Source organism: Theobroma cacao, chromosome 1 (assembly GCF_053813885.1).
Source record: "Theobroma cacao isolate CCN51 chromosome 1, ASM5381388v1, whole genome shotgun sequence".
In the NCBI taxonomy this organism is placed as follows: Eukaryota; Viridiplantae; Streptophyta; class Magnoliopsida; order Malvales; family Malvaceae; genus Theobroma; species Theobroma cacao.
This window is the reverse complement of record NC_142639.1, coordinates 5,745,862-5,765,183: the sequence shown is the minus strand read 5'-3', so window position 1 is coordinate 5,765,183 and position 19,322 is coordinate 5,745,862. Positions and strand designations below refer to the sequence as shown.

At 31.0% G+C, this 19,322-nt stretch overlaps 1 protein-coding gene and 1 long non-coding RNA gene across 2 annotated transcripts; both read left to right on the top strand.

Annotated features, from left to right (window-relative positions):
• The first annotated feature begins 1,624 nt into the window (after positions 1 to 1,624).
• LOC148764467 (uncharacterized) lies at positions 1,625 to 3,940 on the top strand. The gene is made up of 3 exons (XR_016024130.1): positions 1,625 to 1,817; positions 2,444 to 2,511; positions 3,279 to 3,940. It is a non-coding gene; the product is annotated as an uncharacterized LOC148764467 (long non-coding RNA).
• Positions 3,941 to 7,436: 3,496 nt separating this feature from the next.
• LOC18611630 (MICOS complex subunit) lies at positions 7,437 to 16,646 on the top strand. The gene is made up of 12 exons (XM_007047988.3): positions 7,437 to 7,797; positions 7,894 to 8,517; positions 9,269 to 9,370; positions 10,006 to 10,134; positions 10,223 to 10,375; positions 10,506 to 10,583; positions 12,005 to 12,097; positions 12,182 to 12,301; positions 13,066 to 13,143; positions 13,311 to 13,490; positions 15,767 to 15,868; positions 15,955 to 16,646. The coding sequence occupies exons 1-12, from the start codon at positions 7,732 to 7,734 to the stop codon at positions 16,186 to 16,188; spliced, it is 1,959 nt and encodes a 652-aa protein (XP_007048050.3). The 5' UTR covers positions 7,437 to 7,731; the 3' UTR covers positions 16,189 to 16,646.
• Positions 16,647 to 19,322: the final 2,676 nt, after the last annotated feature.

The following is a 19,322-nucleotide window of genomic DNA, read 5'->3' as shown; positions in this document are numbered from 1 at the left end:
AAAAAAAAAGTGGTAAATCTTTAAAATGTAATTTTCACAACTTTTTAATTAATTTTCATTTTTTAGTTTTTGGATTACTATCCAAAAGATTTTGTATTTTTCCTAAAATTAGTTAAGAAATTAAAAAAAGTGTAAAAATAGTTTTTATCTTCTATCTTACAATTTAACTTCACAACTTTTAATAATTTATTTTTGTCCGAGATAATAATTTTAACTCATGAATTCAAATAATTTTATAAATCATTATTATAAAATTTTGTTAATGTATTTTCAAAATAAAAGATTATGTTACATAATGAAAAGCTATCTTAACTCAAAAGTTATGTCACATAAAGTGATATAGTGTGACTATTAAATTGTAGGTAAATTTTCATGTTAATGATTATATCTCTCAATAAAATGACATCTAAAAACAATGAAACAAATTGAAAAAATACCATAGTTTAAAAGTTAAATATTAAAAGTTATTGTTTCAAATTATAACTTAAAGAGTATATTTTATCGAATGAATAGTTTTCTTTTCATAAGATAATTATTTAAACAATACTTTTATCAAAAAGTTATGTCTAGCAAAATGTAAATATGTATTGTAGAAAAATGATGCCTTAATGAAATGATTGTGTCCTTAAAGAAGAGCCACTTACAAGCTTATATAAAAGGCTTGTTGCCAACTATTTTGAGACATCAAATAAAAAACAAAACAATTGCAGAAATATCAAAAGTAAGAAAAGTGTTATATTCTATTAACATAAACACTTAAGTTCCCATCAACTACAAAAACATCTAAATTTCTTATAATCTATTTGCTGCAGAAAGAAGGCTCTAAGGTCAAATAACTTTTTCAAACCCTCGGGTGTATCTTACGATTTGCTCTCGTAAAGTGCAACACGAAATTAGACTTTGGTTTCATTGTATCTATAAGGCTATTCGCATTATTCCTCTTTGCATACCGAGTGATGATGGCGAAATAAGTGTTAAAGATAGTGTTTATTGAAAAGCTCACTTCGAAGTCAATTTTGCCAGTTCTTTAAATTCCATCTAAAATGTAAAGCCCGACCTTATAAAATACTTGTCATGACATACATGTGATGATAGCATGATTGCATGCTAGGAGAGTTTCGAAAAATTTACAAAAGTAGGTATTGTACCTAGAGGTACAACAAAGTTGATTTAAGCCTCGAACTAGATCAAATAGAGAATTTGAAATGAAATTAAGGATATTAAAGTACCAGAATGGTTTAATATGGTGATTTGAAGTTCGAGGATGAATTTGGAGTCAAACGAAATTTTCACTATCCAGGGGCAAAATGGTCATTTGCCACCTGGGGACAAAATGAAAATTTTTAGAAAAGATTTTTTGACCCCATTTGACTTATTAGAGTATGATTTGAGTATTGGAGTATGATTTGAGGTTAAGAAGTGAAAAAAAAATTTAATTTCGGTATTTTTCATAGTATAAGGGTAAAATGGTAATTTTACCACCCCAATGGCAAAATTATAATTTTACACCACCATGACATTTGTCAAGCTCCAGAATTCTACCTCTTATTATTTTATGCTATGGATAAATATTAGAGCATTTGTGGTGGTGAGAAAAGGCTTAAAAATTAAGTTAAAACAAGTGGACCAATAAAAAGGTGATATGTGTCAAAAATTTAATATTTTTATATTGCCATTTAAAAACCAGCCCACACTCTTCCACTCAGCATTTCAAGGCCGACCAGCACCTGCAGAAAAGAGAAGAAAAGAAAAAAAAAACCCTAGGGAGGCAAAACTAAGGAAAAATTGTTGAATTTTCAAGAAATTGATGACTAAAGGTAAGATTTTTAATATTAAGCTTGAAATTCATCTTGCCCATGCATTTTTTTTCATTTTCCATGAATTAAATTCAAGTTTTCATGATGGGCAATATGCTGGCCAGATTTGGAGAGAGAAAGTTGGTGATGAATTTAGTTGAATTTTAAGGTAACTTAGTGTTTTTAGGTGTTTAGTAACATTTAGTATGAAAATTAAGTAAGAAATCCACATGCCCATTATAGAACCTATCTTGGCTGAATTTTATGGGTGAGGATTGATGATGAGTTTGGTTGTTTTTCATGCCATTTAGATGTATTTAGTGCTTAGGAATATCGAAAATCGAAAACGAGTACCGAAAAATTTTACTCCCGTTGTTGGTAATTTGTACCATAATGAGAGATATTTTGGTAATTGCACTTAGAATAGACTTGTAGTGAAGTTTGTGGAATTTTGGAGAGTACTGGAAGTGCAATAAATTAATTGAAATCGAATTGGACGTTTAGACCGATTAAATAGTGCATAGTGCGCGATAGGCCAAACACCTCCCATTTCATTGCATGCATTCATATAGAACATATAATAGTTTTGTAACGATTTAGCATAAGTATATTAAATTTCCCGTTGCACATTATGTATGGGTGGTGAGCCATCGGATAAGGGCAAAGGTATTGGACCCGAGGATCAAGAATAGGAGTGTTGTAAATTCCCGTCAAAGTGAGTAACCATTGTTCATCTTATATATCTAGAGTATTTTTACAATCGTTTTTATGATTTTAAGAATATTAAACCTAAATGAATTTTATGTTTTATGACTAATAATCGATTTAAGGAATAAGGTTTATGACTTATTTTACAATTCAATAATGTTTCTGAAAATGTGAGTATGTGGAGACCAACCTTTGATGTTGCTTATATATTTAAGTTTACGTACCTATGTTTGGAATTGATGATTTATGAACTGATACGTGATGACATATGTGACTGGGATTTTGGGTTGTGAAATATATAAACTGTTTGTTTTCCTTTGACAGGCTGGGTAGTATTATGTTAGCCACGTTATGTTGTCAAAATTTTATTGATTGGTGGGTTATTTAATTAGCCACTGCAGTAAGCGAGTTTTCGTGGACCAGCCTATTAGAGGGGCACGGTAAATCCCGTTATATTTACCTTAATAAGAGAGGCGCGAAGGATATCTCATAAGGTACGATAGAGTTCACTTCACGCCGAACCACCACTTGACGATGAACTCTGTCAATGCCAAGGGATGGCTAAACTATATTTTTATGAGTAGTTGTTAACTTAATAACCTTGGCGAATTCAGTTGAATGCCTCGACCAAGGTATCATCGAGTATGATTTTTGGTATGAGCCAAGTTTTTAAGAAAATAACTGTCTCCATTTACTCGGTTTTAGATATTAATGAGGAACTTTGTTTACTCACTGAGTTTATGAAACTCACCCTTTCTTTTTTAACCATTTCAGGTTTAAGATAATCTGTAGGCAGTCGATTTCATCAAGGATTTCTTTTGGACTTACTTCATTGGAAATCGTAGGTCTACATTCTTGCACACTTTTGGTTATCTCAGGGTCCATATGCCACTGTAGGATAATTTTGAATACCTGGTTTACTGTATTACTATGTGTATGAATTTATTTTGTTCTCACACTACAAAAATTATTTATGCATAGTTCTATAAAAATTGTTTTATAAGAAAATAGAATATATTATCGAATATTTTTATTTAGTCTAATTAGTCAACTTTTCACTCCAAATGGATGATTTAGATTGCAAAAATTTATTTTTAATCGAAAATGGATATCTTTTTACCATACGTTGTATTTTTATCAGGTTTCGAAATTTTCAGGTAAAAATGACTAAAATATCCCTGTGTGGTCAAAATTTTATTTTGATTGTTTTCGATCTAAAATAATTTATATTCTCTTAAAACTTGATATTTAGTGACTATTGCTCACAGAGGAAGTGAAAAACTGATACAAGAGCCTTGCGAGGTTTCGGTTGACATACCGAGTAATGAATGATTACTGAGACTTCGAGACGGTTGTCACGGGCTCGAAGGAAGTGCTGGGTCGTGACATAAAACCTATTTGCACCAACAAAAGTCTCGCTTTTCATCTTATTTTCATCACACTTATAAGTTTTAATTTTTTTCTTATTTTTATAATATATCATATTGTGAGTTTTGTTTAATTTTATGTTAAATTTTGAGATTAATGTCAAATTTGTCACTATATTATAGGTTAATATTTAATTTTGTCATTTGACACTTTCAATTTTAATAACTTGTGGATATAAAATAATAGAATCGATCGAACTTTACCACGTGTCATTAATAAAATATTTTGTGAAATATTTTAAATTTGTTTTTTTTATTAAAAAATTAATAAAAACAAAATTAAATAAAAATTAAATAAAGTGATAAACAAATTTCACCTTTAACATCTATAACATATATAATTTGAAGACCCAAATTTGGCTCTACATTGAGCCACGTTTTTTTTCTCTTAGGCTGGCATATGGAAAGTTATAAAAATATAAAAATATAAAAAATATTAGCTTTTGACTTTTCTAACTTTAGAAATTTCAACATTTTATGCAGTGCCTCCATATGTACTTTCATTGTTATACCGCTGAAAAGTTATGAGTTTAAAAAAAAAGACGCTGATTTTTGGCTTTTACAGGTTTTGGGATTACAATTAATTGTTTGAGTGTGCAACACGTCTAATTTGGATGAACTTCTCTTCTTCTATTTAGAACTGCATTTGATCTTATCGCTTTTACTTAGATTTTTTTTTTCTTTCTAGATATTTCTTTAGTTGTTTATAAATTTCTTTACTTTTCTTTTTTAAAAAATAATTTTTTTTACTTTTATTTCTTTTATTTCCTGATCTTTTGTTTGTCATTTTGTGCTGCTTTTTGTCTTTGTCTGTTCCCTATTGATCTTCGTTAGTTGCCTAACAGCAAGCACTTACTTTGCTTTGTTTTAGGTAATTCTTTAGCTTATCATGTTAGCCTTTTTCATCACTCTAATTGTGATTAATTTTTAATAAATTTTTTGGTTCATCAAAATCGTCATATTAAATACTGCACTCTTTGTATGGGATTACTTGATTCATATATGCTTTAACTGTGTCAGTAACACTTCTACTTGAGATAGAAAATACTAAACTTTATGTTTTGTGCTGATATTTATATATCTATGCGTTGTATTATGACCCTAGGTTATAATATTCCAAAGCTTTCTACTATTGACTATATAACATTTTGTATATGTAATTTTTAATACATAGACTTGCTTTTATCTTCACTTACAAAAATTTAATAAAATGAAAAATATGATAAACACAATTATTATAATATATATTATTATATTCAGATGCACGGTACAAGTACATTTCTAGTATATAGTTATTTGATGGTGCAAATTAATTTATTGTATCATCCAACAATTTGAATTACTTTTATCATTTTTTAAAAGGTTTTGATTGGTAAGAGATGGAAAATAATATGCAATGTCACTAGTGAAAAGATTAAGAATAAATTTTCATTATGGATAAATTGTAAAACTGAAAAAAAAATATTTTTTTGAAAGTTGTATTTTGTTGATTATTTCCTTATGTATTTAATTCTTTTAATGTTATATTAAGTAGAAAATATTATAAATAAATAAATATAATATTATTATAATAACTTCATTGATGCAAATTTTTGGTTCCTGTTGTTATTATTATTATCATCATTAGTTATCTAAAAAATAATATTTATTTAATTTATAAATAAAAATTTTAATTTTATTAAATAAATTTATTTAATAAATAAATAATATTAAATTTTACTTTGAATTACGTTATCTTTAGAATCTTAATTTTACATTAAGATTAAATGTAATAAATTTTGCACGAATCTAATACATATTTTGCACAAGACACAAAATTTACATACTATTACTAATGCTAATTTTCATTAATATATAATTATTATTTCCAAACAGATAAAAGATGTATCTTTATGTACACTATGATTATTATTTTTAAAATAAATAAAGAATAAGTATTGATATAAAATACCAATTATATGAAAATAATAAATAAGTTTTTTTCTTTTTTTTTACATTTTTATATATTTGTTTTTTTTCATATTTTTCACATGCTGAACAAAATCTAAAGCTATATAAAATTTTTCAGGAATTTTAACTAATAGTAGATATGTTAATAAAAGTACTCAAAATATCTTACCATTAAGGAAAATATTGTTAACAGCAAAAAATTTTCAATAAAAAGTTGTTTTAGATACTTAATGTTGTGTTTTAGTAAGTAATAACTATTGATTAGGGTCTTAATTAAAAATACCACTTAGATTAGGTTACTTTAGAAGGACTTTTTAGCAAGATTAAATTAAATTATTTCAAAGGTGAAATTGACACTTGAGATTTAAGAAAACCTAAATGACAAAATTTTATGAAATGGGGTACTTAATTGCGTTAATATAATTTTCTCATTTCCTCATTTGAGGTATTATATTTAAGTTTTGAAAAATTAAAATTTGGGCTAAAAACTAATACTTGAATTAAGTTCAATGCTATAAATGATGTATATTTTTCATTTTTTTTTATTTTAGGAAGATAACTTGTCATGTAAAATGACCAGTATCTTAGCAACTTTTAATAAAAGCCACAGTACATTTTATTATTTACAATATGCAAACATATTTGGGGAAAATACTCTCACATCTAATAATTTCATTTGAGTTTATTAATTTTTTAAAATAGACAATTTATCTAAAAAAGTGTAAACATCATTAATAGAAAATATGAAATGATTAAAATATTTTTTTATTAATTTAAAAAATTATTATTATATAAATTTTAAAAACAATTAAGGAGCCTCTATTAGTGCTCCTCAACTCTCCTTATTTTTTAAAATTAATAAAAAAATTAAAAAATTATATAATAAAATTTTTTAAAATTAATAAATGATAAAATTATCATTTTAATATTATCACATTCTCAAACTAATAAAAACATTAACAATTGACTAATACTGTACCTATATATCTAGCGAAAAATATTTTTTTGGAGTAAAGTGTATATTTAAAAAATTCATAAATCAGTTTAAAATTTCAATTAAAATTGAGGAGATGATTATTTTTCCCTACATGTTTTTGTTTTTTTTCTTATTCTTCATTCCCTCTTTTTTTTGAGTGGGTAATGGAGAAAAAAATAAACAAGAGCATCATAGGCAAACTAATAACCATTATCACGCCTCAAATCCAAAATAAATAAATATACTTAACTTTTATTTTCCCTACACCTGAATTGGTTCACACTTCAAAAGGAGGAAGTAATTGCTTAACATAATATTAGTTAGTTCAATAAAAATATATCACAAAATTAAATAAAAAGGAACAAACACATAAATGATCAAAACAATATTCAATTATTATTATTATTTTATTTAAGAGTAGATGCAGTAATTTTTATTCTTTTTTTTCCAAATTAAAAGATAAAAAGAAAAAAAAATGAATGAAGTTGAACTGAAAATAGCAATATTTTTTTTTCTGTTTTTACGGAAAAATAAAAAATAAAAAAAGAGAGTAATGTGGGGGTAAATTTCTGAATGGTTCCACGCTGTCAGTGCCACGATACTGCACAATTTCATCTCCAAGTTCCAAGTCCCCCCCCTACGGCGATTCGCATTGGGCGTCTCACCTCCCCAGGAAAGCGATCGTGATTCGTCGCTCCACCGAAACGCCCCGAAAAGTACTTCACCGGAAAACAATTTGTTTCAATGCCAACGGTTTAAACCCCAAAGCAGCTCCTCCTGTAAAACCCTCACTTCCTCTCCCAGCCATTTTCTCAAACACCTCCACCGCAATTTAAATTCGAAGTCCCTATTAAAGAAAAAAAAAACCGGCGGCATGCTGCGAAGGTCGATTTTGGAATTATCACATCGCCGGAGAACACCAAGGCAGATTGTTTCTCAGGTACATTTAACTGTTGTAAGTTTCAGTGTTCAGTTTCGAGTTCCGGTGTACTATGCCTTATAACTGTTCTGTTTATAATGCATGGCGAAAATGTAGCGCTCGTCACCGTTTGTTTATTCGAGAAAGGAATTTTCGACCTCTCCTGGAAAAAATGCAACTCCAAAACCTCGTCCACCTGAATCGAAGAGTGGGCTTTCAAAAGTTGTCCTGGGAAGTGCTATCATTGGTGGTGCTGTCTTGGTTGCATACCGAGCTGGGTACTTAGATCAATATCTCGGTGAAAACCCCAAGGTTCCTATTGATTCGAAGAAAATTGGTTTTGATGAGAAGGATGAGAAGGATATCCAAGTTGTTTCTGTGGACTTGCCCGAGCAAAAGGTTCCAACTCATATCGATCTTCCTCCTCAGCCTGAAACGTCTAGTGAAACCCAAGAAGAAATCCAATTTACTGTGGAAGATAAATCGAATGAGACACTCGGAGAAAATATAAAACCTGTGCCGGAAAAGGAATTACCAGAATATTCTCCAAGCAGCTTGCCATCTGCTGATCACAGTGCGGATGCTGCTGTATCAGCTGAAGGGAATCTTAAAAAGGTTGAGTCTGAAACTACAACGATACCAAACAAGGAAATTCAAGATACTCCAGTAGATAACCAATCTAGTGCATCCCTCGGGGAGACAAAAACTGTCCCGTCTCCTACTACTGCAGACAGACAGCAGGTACATTTTTTCCCTGCACCCTATATTTACGCTGATGGTGATCTCTTGGGCTTCTAGATGTTATGCAATTTGAAGAATACTCAATCATCCATGCAGGATTCTATCTTTTTGCTAATTGATATGCAAGACATTACTATTCTATTGAAGGTGGATCAAATGCACTTCAATATGAACTAAACATCATGGATTACCTTGTTATTGTTAGTACAGTATTTCTAACTGATTCCCACGTCTCTGCAACCCAAATTATGACAGTGACACGCCTTAGCCCATTGTCACTTGTTTGCACAATAAAAGCCATTGAAACATCATGTTTGTGTTTATGCACATTCATATTTTCTTTCTATATGATTTACCTGAACCTAGGAATCTAGCAGTCTTTCTTAATAGAATGGATGGATGCATAAAGAAATGTTTCAGGACGTAAAGAAACCAGAGTGCCTATCCTTGTTTTGTGGGTAGGGTACCGCTTTATGTGGAGGTTAAAAGAAACTGGTTTATCTGTTGTAACTTGCTAGATATTGATGCTCCTTGTGTGTTTATGCATATATAAATGAAGAATGTCATGCTCCTTGTGTATTTATGCGTTTATAAATGAAGAATGTCAGGTGAGGTGGCAAGAATACTACCAGCCTGTTCTTTATCCTTGCTGTGCATTCCTGAAAATCAATGCTTACTACCTAGCTTTATCAAGTTATAATTATACTGCACAGGCTCAATATGACCCACTTATGATATTCCTCTCTTGCAGGATGAACCGAGTAAAGGAGTTGAATTGCCTAGTTTAGCCCCTGAAGAAAGTCGAATAAAAACTGTGCCATCTTTGCATCCTACTACAGCAGACATAGCAGAGGTATCCTTTGTTCCTCTCATTGGTTTTTCTTCTTAACACCCTTCATTTATGTTGTTTCTGAGTTGTAACCTCTTGAAATGGGTATATGAACCATTCTTATTCTGTAAAGGTGGGTCAATGAAACTTATTGAAACTCTACTTGTCTCCATGATTGTTCATGTTTTCTTTGTTTGATTTTTCTTAACTTTGGTATCTGCCTTGTGGTTGTAAAAAGAACAAGAAGTGTGATGGTGAGGCTTGCTCCACTCTATGTGTGAATATATAAGCTAATGATTTAGAGGTTGTCCACTGTATGTGTAAATACATAGCTAATGCTTGAAGATGACAAAGAACCACTGCATTTCCTAGTTTATTTTCTAGGCAAGGATTTATAGGGAGGTTTGATCCCCAAAGAAACTGGCTAGTGGTCGCAACATCTGAAGGATTAAAGCTTCTTTTATGTCTTTGTTTTTATAATTGAGAAGACTGTGAATTGAGGTGGCTAAAGCGCACCTGAGAGCATGTTCTTTGTGTTTGTATGTATGCATGTATGTATCTATTTATTTCTACATCTCTATATATATAGTGAAAAGTACTTTCTTCCTTATTTTTATCAGACTTGATACAGAATCACATCCAGTGTTCCTTTGTTGCAGGATAAACCAAGTAAAGATATTGAAGCTCCAAGTTCTCTTCTTGATGCATATTATCTTAGGGAAAAGGCAGATGAGAACTACTTAACTTCTCTAAACAGAAAATATGAGCAACTTTCTAAAGAAACAGAGGTTATATACATCTCATATTTTTTGTTTAGTACATATGATAAAGGAGAGTGTCAACTAACACTAGATTTCATTTTTTTTTACACATTAGGCTTTTGGTACAGCAATTGAGGAACTGAATGAGGGATATTTATCCAAGGATGGAAAGTTAATTCTTGATTTCCTACAAGCCATTCATGCTGCTGAAAAGCGGCAAGCTGAGCTGGATGCACATGCTTTTGCTGAAGAAAAACGAGCGATGAAGGTCTGAAGTTTGAACGATAGGTTCAAGTAAAAATATCTGGATTCTTAATTCTGCTACATCATTTTGGTCATGCCATACTGTTTGCTGATGCTTTTATTTCTCTTCTTTTTTTTTTTTTTTCTCTCTTTAGGAGAAATATGAAAAGGAATTAAGGGATTTAAGAGCCAGAGAACTAATGCGTACCGAAGAGGCAGCAATATTGGATAAGGTTATAGTTGTTTTCATATTTTCATTCATTTTATTATGTTATATTTCTCATGATTGATCACCAAGCTTTTTGTTATTGCTTCTCAGTTCTATACTTATGGGGTAACTTTAGTTTCTTACTTACACGCCATTGACTGATTCTCTCATGCCTCACTTCCTATTTTCCCTTGCTCTTGCTTTGCAAATTAATCATTTAGGTCATAGCTCATTTTAGATTCTTGTTTTATGATGTCTTTCAAAAACAATTTTTTTTCACCACTAATGCTTGGTCTAGTTCTTCATTGGTGATGGTGCCTTTCTTTCTCCTTTTATTGTTGCTATGTAAAAAGTAAAAACTGAAAGGTAAGATCTTCCCTGGATTCATCACCACAGTAATTTCTTTCTTCATGTCTTTAATGAAAGAGAAAAAATGTAGTTTTTTTTCCCATTTCAATCTCTCTTTTTTTTTTCTTGTAGTTTCTGTGCTCTGATTTTTCTCTTTTTTATTTGTAAGGATTTAATACAATGGAATTTTTTCTTTCTTTCTTTTTGAACTATATCCTTTTTTGTGCCATTAAGTGAATTATTGTCTTTTAGGGAACTCCTCCAGAAGAGGTATTTTGTCCTACTGTCTACCGTATAAGTTGACAAACATTTGATAATTCACTTGTATTTGGTTCCTAACCCATATGTATCATTCTCTTTAATTTGCCACATAGTTGTCACAGCCGTCATGACTCCCTTCTGCGGTTAATGCTTAGATCTATGGTGAATTCACTTGGTCTTTTTATCAGTAGAATCTTTACAGCAGGACTAAATATGAGGCAGAATGGGTGGGTTGGTGCTCTGTGTCTAACACAAACAATTAATATGTGGTTTAGAAATTTGATTAAAAGTTGAGTTGCTATAGTGCTTGATCACCAAACACATTATGGAACTGCAGATGCTAGGTGGTGATTGGTACGTGAAGCTCTAGCATTTCACCACCTTAAAGAAAATATTTATCCCACATGTTAGAGTTCATCCAATTTTTATAGTATTTTGTAGATTTGTATTTTTCCTGTTTTGAGTCCTCTGTACTGTGAAAAAGGTGAGGCAATTGTTCTTTATATCAGTTTGGAATAACATTGATTTGTTTGTAAGGCATAAGGAAAACCAAAAACTATGAATTAAACTGGGACAATTGATCCCATTAGTTTCTATAAATTTTATGCTTGTCAATGAAATTCCATCAATATTTTTATAATCAATTGAAGCTATTCTTTTAAGTATTATGTATTGTGGATTTTGAGCTTGGAAATTTACAGTTTAGGTACAGTTGGAATATACTCGCAACCATTTATGCCCTTCAAAGGGCAATAAAATCAAGTTAAAAGAAAGAGAAAAATGACTATTCTATTTTGCTGATTCAAGCTGCTGAGAATTTGACTCTACCACTTTCAGGAATTAAAGAGAGAAAGAACAAAAGCAGCAGCTGCTATAAAGTCGCTTCAAGAAAAAATGGAAGAGAAACTTAAGATGGAAATTGAAGAAAAGGTACATAGTTTTATGCTAACAAAGAATTCTATAGCATAATTTCATAACTCATGAACTCAAGTTGTTAGTTCTTGCTTATTTCAGGAAAGAGAAGCTGAAATGAAGTTGCAAAAAGCTCAGGAGTTAGGAAAAGCAGAACTGGCTGCAGCAATTGCAAGTGAGAAAGCAGCACAGATTGAAAAAATGGCAGAAGCAAATCTTCATGTAAGCTATCTCTTGGTGGAAACTTTTGGACATGAAACCTCACAAAAAATAACTTCGCTAATATTTAGGATGAAAAAGTGAACTAAAAAAAAATGCTTTTCGTGGCATATTTGATGGATGTTTAATAAAAGGTGGAACAGGAAAACTTAAAAGTTATGCTGAAAGAGTTTTCTCATTTGATAGATTGCAATATAAACCTCTTGGCTCTAACTTTGGGGCAGATAGCATGCAGGGCAAAGTGACAATCCAAATGTCATACATCAATGCTTTTAGCTTCCATTTTAATGCTGCATCAGGTTTCATCCTTTGTTTCTAGTGGAAAATTAAAGATTTTCCATTTAAAATTTTCTGAATATGATCATTTCCTGGAATGTGTTGATTGATAATCTAAACAGTTTATGAATTTCCAACATCACAGAAACCAAAATAGAGTTCAACTAGTATGTTTTCAGAGAAAAAAAATGAAAGCTAGAATAGTTTCTGATAAAGTACCGAATCAAGCATCAGCATAGAAATTATTTGAGGATGAATGAGTGTGACCTCAGTTAAGAGAGTCTAGTAAATAGGAAACTACTTATAGTTGATCAGTTACAAACATTAATCATAAATGTATTTCTGGAAGTAGTTATTGTTTGTTAGTTGTTCAGATGAATCTGATGTTGAGCAATAGATATTTGTTATGCCTCGTATATGCTCAGGTAATTATTTTCATAATCAATAAGTATCACATACTTTTAGCCATTCAGCGCGATTTTTTTTTGTAGATAAACGCCTTATGTATGGCTTTCTATGCACGATCTGAAGAGGCACGTAAGAGTCATTCTGTTCACAAGCTCGCTTTGGTACCTTTTCCTCCTTATTTTATTCTTCTCAGTCTCATGTTATTTTTACTTTTAGTTTGAATCTGACTTATGTTATTTAGTGAATTTAGTGATTGATGCTCTTGGTAATAATTCTTCTTGACTTGTACATTAATGTGTCATAATTTGATTGTTCTTGGGTCCTACAGGGAGCGCTTGCATTGGAAGATGCACTTTCTAAAGGATTACCAATCCAGAAAGAAATAGATGCTCTGCGCACCTACCTTGAAGGCATTGAGAAGGATTCAGTATTAGATTTGGTCCTTTCATCTCTTCCAGAAGAAACTCGGTACCGTGGAACAGACACTCTACTAGAGCTGAATCAAAAGGCAAGTTGTTTCGTACTCTTAGAGATATATGCTACTGAATTCTGAGTCCTTTTCAATGATAACATCTATCCTAATAAAATCTTTTTGTTAAATTATTGATTGTTTGTGGTTTGCAGAATTCTATGCCAAAATTTTATGCTTTACTTTTGACATGGTATTTTTCATAAAATGGAAGTTTGGAATTTTAAATGCTTTTATAGAGGCAGGCTAAAAGTGTATAAAATCTTGGTTTTTTTCAATAATCAAAAGCTGTGAGGATGGATATGCCTTGCACCATTCACATACATCCTTTTTAGCTGTTGATAAATTTGTGCACTCTTTTCTTCCTTCAGTGGCAGCATCTCCACATACCTCTATCCATGCAGAAAACAAGTACTGCTTTTATGATTTTTTTTTTTGGTAAAATACCCTTACCCCTCTAAGTTTTGATCAAAATTACACGGAAGTCCATTAGTTTTCAAAATAGACACTCCACCCCATGAGTGCAAACACCATTAACAGAAAGTGTGAAAAGACTAAAATGGCCTTTCTTTTTTTATTAATTTAAATATTATTATTATATATATATATATATATTTTTAAAAGGGAAGGGTGGGGAGCAGCAACCGGTGCTCTCAAGGGAGGGGAGCCCTTTTTTTTTAATTAATAAAAAATAATAAAATTATATAATAGTAATTATAAAAATTAATCAAGGGTAAAATTGTTTTTTTACTCTTGCCATGTCAGCAAGTTGACGGAAATACTAACGGTTGACTAACGGCTGGACCTACATGTCCCATAGAAAATATTTTTTTGGGGTGGAGTGTTCATTTCAAAAACTAATGGATCGTCGTGTAATTTCGATCAAAACTTAAGGGATAAGGATATTTTACCCCTTTTTTTTTCATTGTCTTTAACTTGAAAAATTATATCCAAACGTTGGAGTTACATTAATGTTTTCTTGCTATGCTAAATGAATTGAACTAAAGATGCTCTTTGGCACCCTTTTGTTGCTGCATCTATCTCTCACCTTCCTCGTTATTTTAACCAAATATTGCTTTCTGTTTAATTAGGATTGGCTTTGTAGTCATATTGCATTGAGAAATAAAGAATATGTAGGTTTGTTGGCAATCAAATTTCCCAAGGTCTGATTTTTTTAATCCAAAATTTCTTCAATCTTTGAAGAGCACTCAAGCACTAAGATTTTCTTCTGGATGGTCATGGAGGGGGACTTCTAGTTGAACCTGCTCATTGGGAATATATACACTGTACCAGCAGTAAGAATTTCTTGTTTTCTTCAGCTGGGAGGCTTGGTGCTGAGATGGGAAGGTGCTGGGAACTGGATTTAAGTGTCAGCCGGATAAAAAATTAAACCAAAAATAGAGGAGAGGACAATAGATGAAATCGTTCAAGTAATTTAGGTTTACCATTTTTATGCATGCTTAATGTCTGAGTTCAGACTTAGTCTGTATCCTAAATGCTATTCCTATGATACAGGGATGAGTCAGCCTATAAGCATACCATATGCATTTAAAAGCAAACTAGGAGGAGGCTTGCTTCTTGTTTCAGAGTTAATGGTTCATTTGTGTTGGGAACCTTCTCAACCTGATACAGAATGGAAATTAAAGATTTTATGATGGATAGAGAATTGAGACTAATCTTGGAAAGCTAGAGGACTATAAAGAGATATGATTGGTTTGAACCAATGGGTTGGACATGATGAGGACAAGCTTGTCAAGAAATGCTTTTGCTTTTTTTCATAGTTGGTCTAATTTTTTTTTTGGAAAGGCGCATAGTTGGTCTAATTATGTACAGGAAAAGGAAGTATTAGTCCTCATTATGTACTACATGATCAACAGCCAGATATAAATTGTCTCCATGATAGCAAAAATGGTGTTTATCTCTTCTTTAAATAAATGCCTCAGTGAGCTGAAATTAGAACATCAGGCATCTAAGTGGAACCAGCAAATCAGTGGTCTGGCAGAAATTCCCATGTTATCTTTTCACTAGCACCTTAGCTATAGCATGGAGACTGGGAGAAAGTATGAGCTTTCTTTTAAGCAGTTTTTATGAGTCTAGTTTGAAGATTTACGGGATTACTGCAAGAGTTGCTAAAATTTGGTAATAGATGTTATTGTGTTTCAAGTTTTTGCAGCCTCACCTATGTCGTTTTTTGTAAGCAGTGATGCTTGATAGTTCTATTGAATCATTAGTAATTCGCTAATCTAACAGATAATCAGTCATAACATTGAAAGAAATTTTCTTAGATTACTGTTTGACATATGTTCTTTGTACAGTTTAATTCCTTGAAAGGGACCCTAAGGCACTTCAGCCTAATTCCACCAGGAGGGGGTGGCATCTTGACGCATTCTTTAGCACATATTGCAACCTGGCTAAAGGTATAAAATATGGCATTTACCTTCTACATAAAGAATTGATCTAGGTTGCTTAAATAATCTGATGCTTGCCTTTGACTATCATATAGGTGAAAGAAGTTGACCATTCTGGTGAAGGGATTGAGTCGGTAATCAGTACAGTTGATAATTACTTGGCCGAAGGAAAGCTTGCTGAAGCAGCAGCCGCCCTTGAACAAGGTGTCAAAGGTAGCCAAGCGGAGGAGATAGTTGGTGATTGGGTGAAACGAGTGAGGAATAGGGCCATCACGGAGCAAGCTTTAGCTGTACTTCAATCATATGCTACTTGCATCAGTCTTACCTAATCTCGAGTCCTGAATTTTTGACTCCAACAATCCCTTGTGTGTGGAACTTACAGACCTCATTGAATGAACGGTTAAGCTAAAGCATTTTTCTCGCTTTCCAAGCCAATATACACAGCAAGCAGAATGGTCTTTTTGCTTTCGGGCAACCTATATAACAAAAGGGTCTGCTTCCTCTACATTGTGTAGATTGTTCATGATCCTCCAAATAAAAATTTTGTTTTTCTTCACTGAAAAGGTCCATATTTCTTTCTATTCAAAAATACTGTTAATAGGCCTTCATGTTGGAATAAACTTAAGATTATTGCAAACACCAGTGTTAACATAGAGCAATCTCTTCAGAAGTATGTATGGATGATGTTGTCATGTTGATGTATCATTGTCTTCAACATATTGTTCTCAACTTCTCGCAGTTTTCAATATTCAGAGTTACCTGTTGCCAGTTGAATTGGCATAGATTATATTCATCTTATCTTATTCGGAATATTGCCTTGCTGTGATGAGAATGGTCGTTGCAACCACCCTGCAAGTGGAATTTTCAGTTTTCTTTATTTACAAGATATTTACCTATCAACTAATTCAGATTTTATTTATTAAATTGGCCCCGAAAAATGGTTATTAACTTATTGAATTGATTATTAGTTTCAATGTTTGTGCTCATTGTGTATTATGATCCGAGATACCCCGTGGGTTTGGGTTGTTGAGCTCTGATTATCAATGTTGTATTAGTCAAAAATGAGGAGGAAAAGCTAATAGAGAAGAAAAAAAAAGGAATTAAATATTTTATACACTGACCGAAGAATTTAGTTAATAAAAATATAAATTATTAAATGGACTGACAAGGTAAGGCCAGCAGATGTTCTTTTATTCTTCCCATGAAATTTAAATTCGAAGAAAATAGTTAAAACAATGCACGTGCTGCATTGTTATTTAATCGGGAGTGAATTATTTTCTTTCAATGTTTTTAAATGAATTCGACTTGTTCCATTGCCTTCTGGTGCCACCATGTCCATGTGGTTCCAGATTCTAAAACGTGGGGTGCTTTTTTTTTTTTAAATTGTTTTTATTTATTTCCTTAAAGTTTTTATCACTGTCGTAAATTAGTGAAATTGATTAAACATTTGCTCAATTTGAAGTTGATTGTCTAAGTAGCTAGACAGCATGAAGGCCTTAATGCGTCAACCATTTTCAGAAAAAGGAAAATTGCAGTTGAAGAAACCAAGGCCCTTGTGAAGTCCTAACTAACCTGGAATTTGGGAAAAAACAAGCGATATGGAAAATGATGGGATTACGGTCTTCATTAGATTTCATTGTTTTGGGGTTGTATGAGTTTGGAGTCTCAATCATGAGTGGTAAGAAATCGACTTCCATGAAAATATTAAACACCATTAGGCTTAAAACATTAATATATAATTAAGGGGCCCCAAATGAGGCTACAACTCAACCGATTTCAGCGATGATTTTCATGTTCCCACAAGTAAACTATTTTAATGGCTGTTATAAAGTCCCAATCATTCTTTCAGGACCCCCCAATCAGATCTACACAATAATAATTATTATTATTATTATGAAAAGGAAGAAGAGCCTGATTTTGGCTTTAGAAATAAGCTTGCAACAGGGACTGATTTGCGACTGGTGAGGTCCTGTCTCTGTGTTTTGGCTGAGGGAATAAACCTTTTCCGAATGAGTTGTGAGCCCCTTCTTTTTTATCTTTGCTTTTACACGAGGCTCTGTGTCAGTTTCCTTTCTTCCCCTGCCCTGAGATTTCTATTTATGGTAAACTATACATTAGTATGAGAGCACAATTATGAATACAATTTCACCTTAATTTCTTCATGCATTCAAGTCGCCGTAAGTTTTTTTCACAGTGCAGTTCATGCGGACCACTTACCAATGTGTTGCGCACCCCATTCTATTCAGCCCCACAGAATCCATTTGCATAACTTAGACTATTAATTATTAGTGGGTTGGATGGTTCTTCTGTAGCCCAATTGTTTGTAAATTTGTGAACCCGTTGGGTGTTCTATTCCATAAAAGATGTCTCAAGGTTTGGAAATTGTATGTCGGTCATGACTTCTCTCTAAAATCGTAACATGCTCTCTATTTCAACAAAAGCTATCGTCTTTAATGACTTATCATTAATATTATTATAATCAGTTTTGATATTAATTTTCATAATCCACACAAATTTATAAAATATTATCTACTTTAACCCCATCAGCTTCACGCTCGTATTCCATAAAAGACACTTCATATTAATTAGAGACTTATCCCTATAATAAGTAATTATATAACATAAAAACAATATAATTTCTGCAAAAAACATCAAGTCAAAAAATTTACTATTGTTTTTATTCATAAATTATTTAATAGGGTAAATTTTTTTGGATAAAATAAAATATTGAAATACACTAAATGATCCAAAATCCAAAAATAAGAAGCAAATATATTTACAATATATGTAAATAATATAATATAATATATGTAAAAGCTAAAGTTGTAAACTTTTTTTATTGATGAAAATAAATATTTTTATTTATTATATTTATAAATTGTTATTTGTTATTTTAAATAGTTTTTAATCTATAATTGTTGTATAAATAATATTTACAATTGCATGTAATTGTACCACGCAAGTATTGAAATTCAATTGTTTTATTATAGATATTAATAAAATTTATACAATTTGTAAATAAGAAATGTAATTACATTGAATGATTTTTATTACGAAAATAATTTCTTAATTCTACTAATAATTGAATAAATTGTAGATTCATTATTTATATTTCAAACTTTATACTATTAAAACCTTTGTTTTTAAAATTTAATTTTTAATTTATAAATATTAATAAAATTTATCCAATTTATAAATAAAATTTTAAATTGTATTGAATAAATTTCATTAAAAAATATTTTTAATTCTAATAATATCTAATAAATTTATAAATTATTATTACAAAGTTTCATTTATTTAATATTTATATTTATATATAATTATTTTATAAAAATAATAGAAAATAAATATTTTCTTGTGACAATAAATAAAAATAAAAAGAAATTTATGTCTTATTCAGATTGGTAAGATCATTACATTTTTAACTTTTTTATCATCTTCCTTGTTTAATACCAGGTAAAAA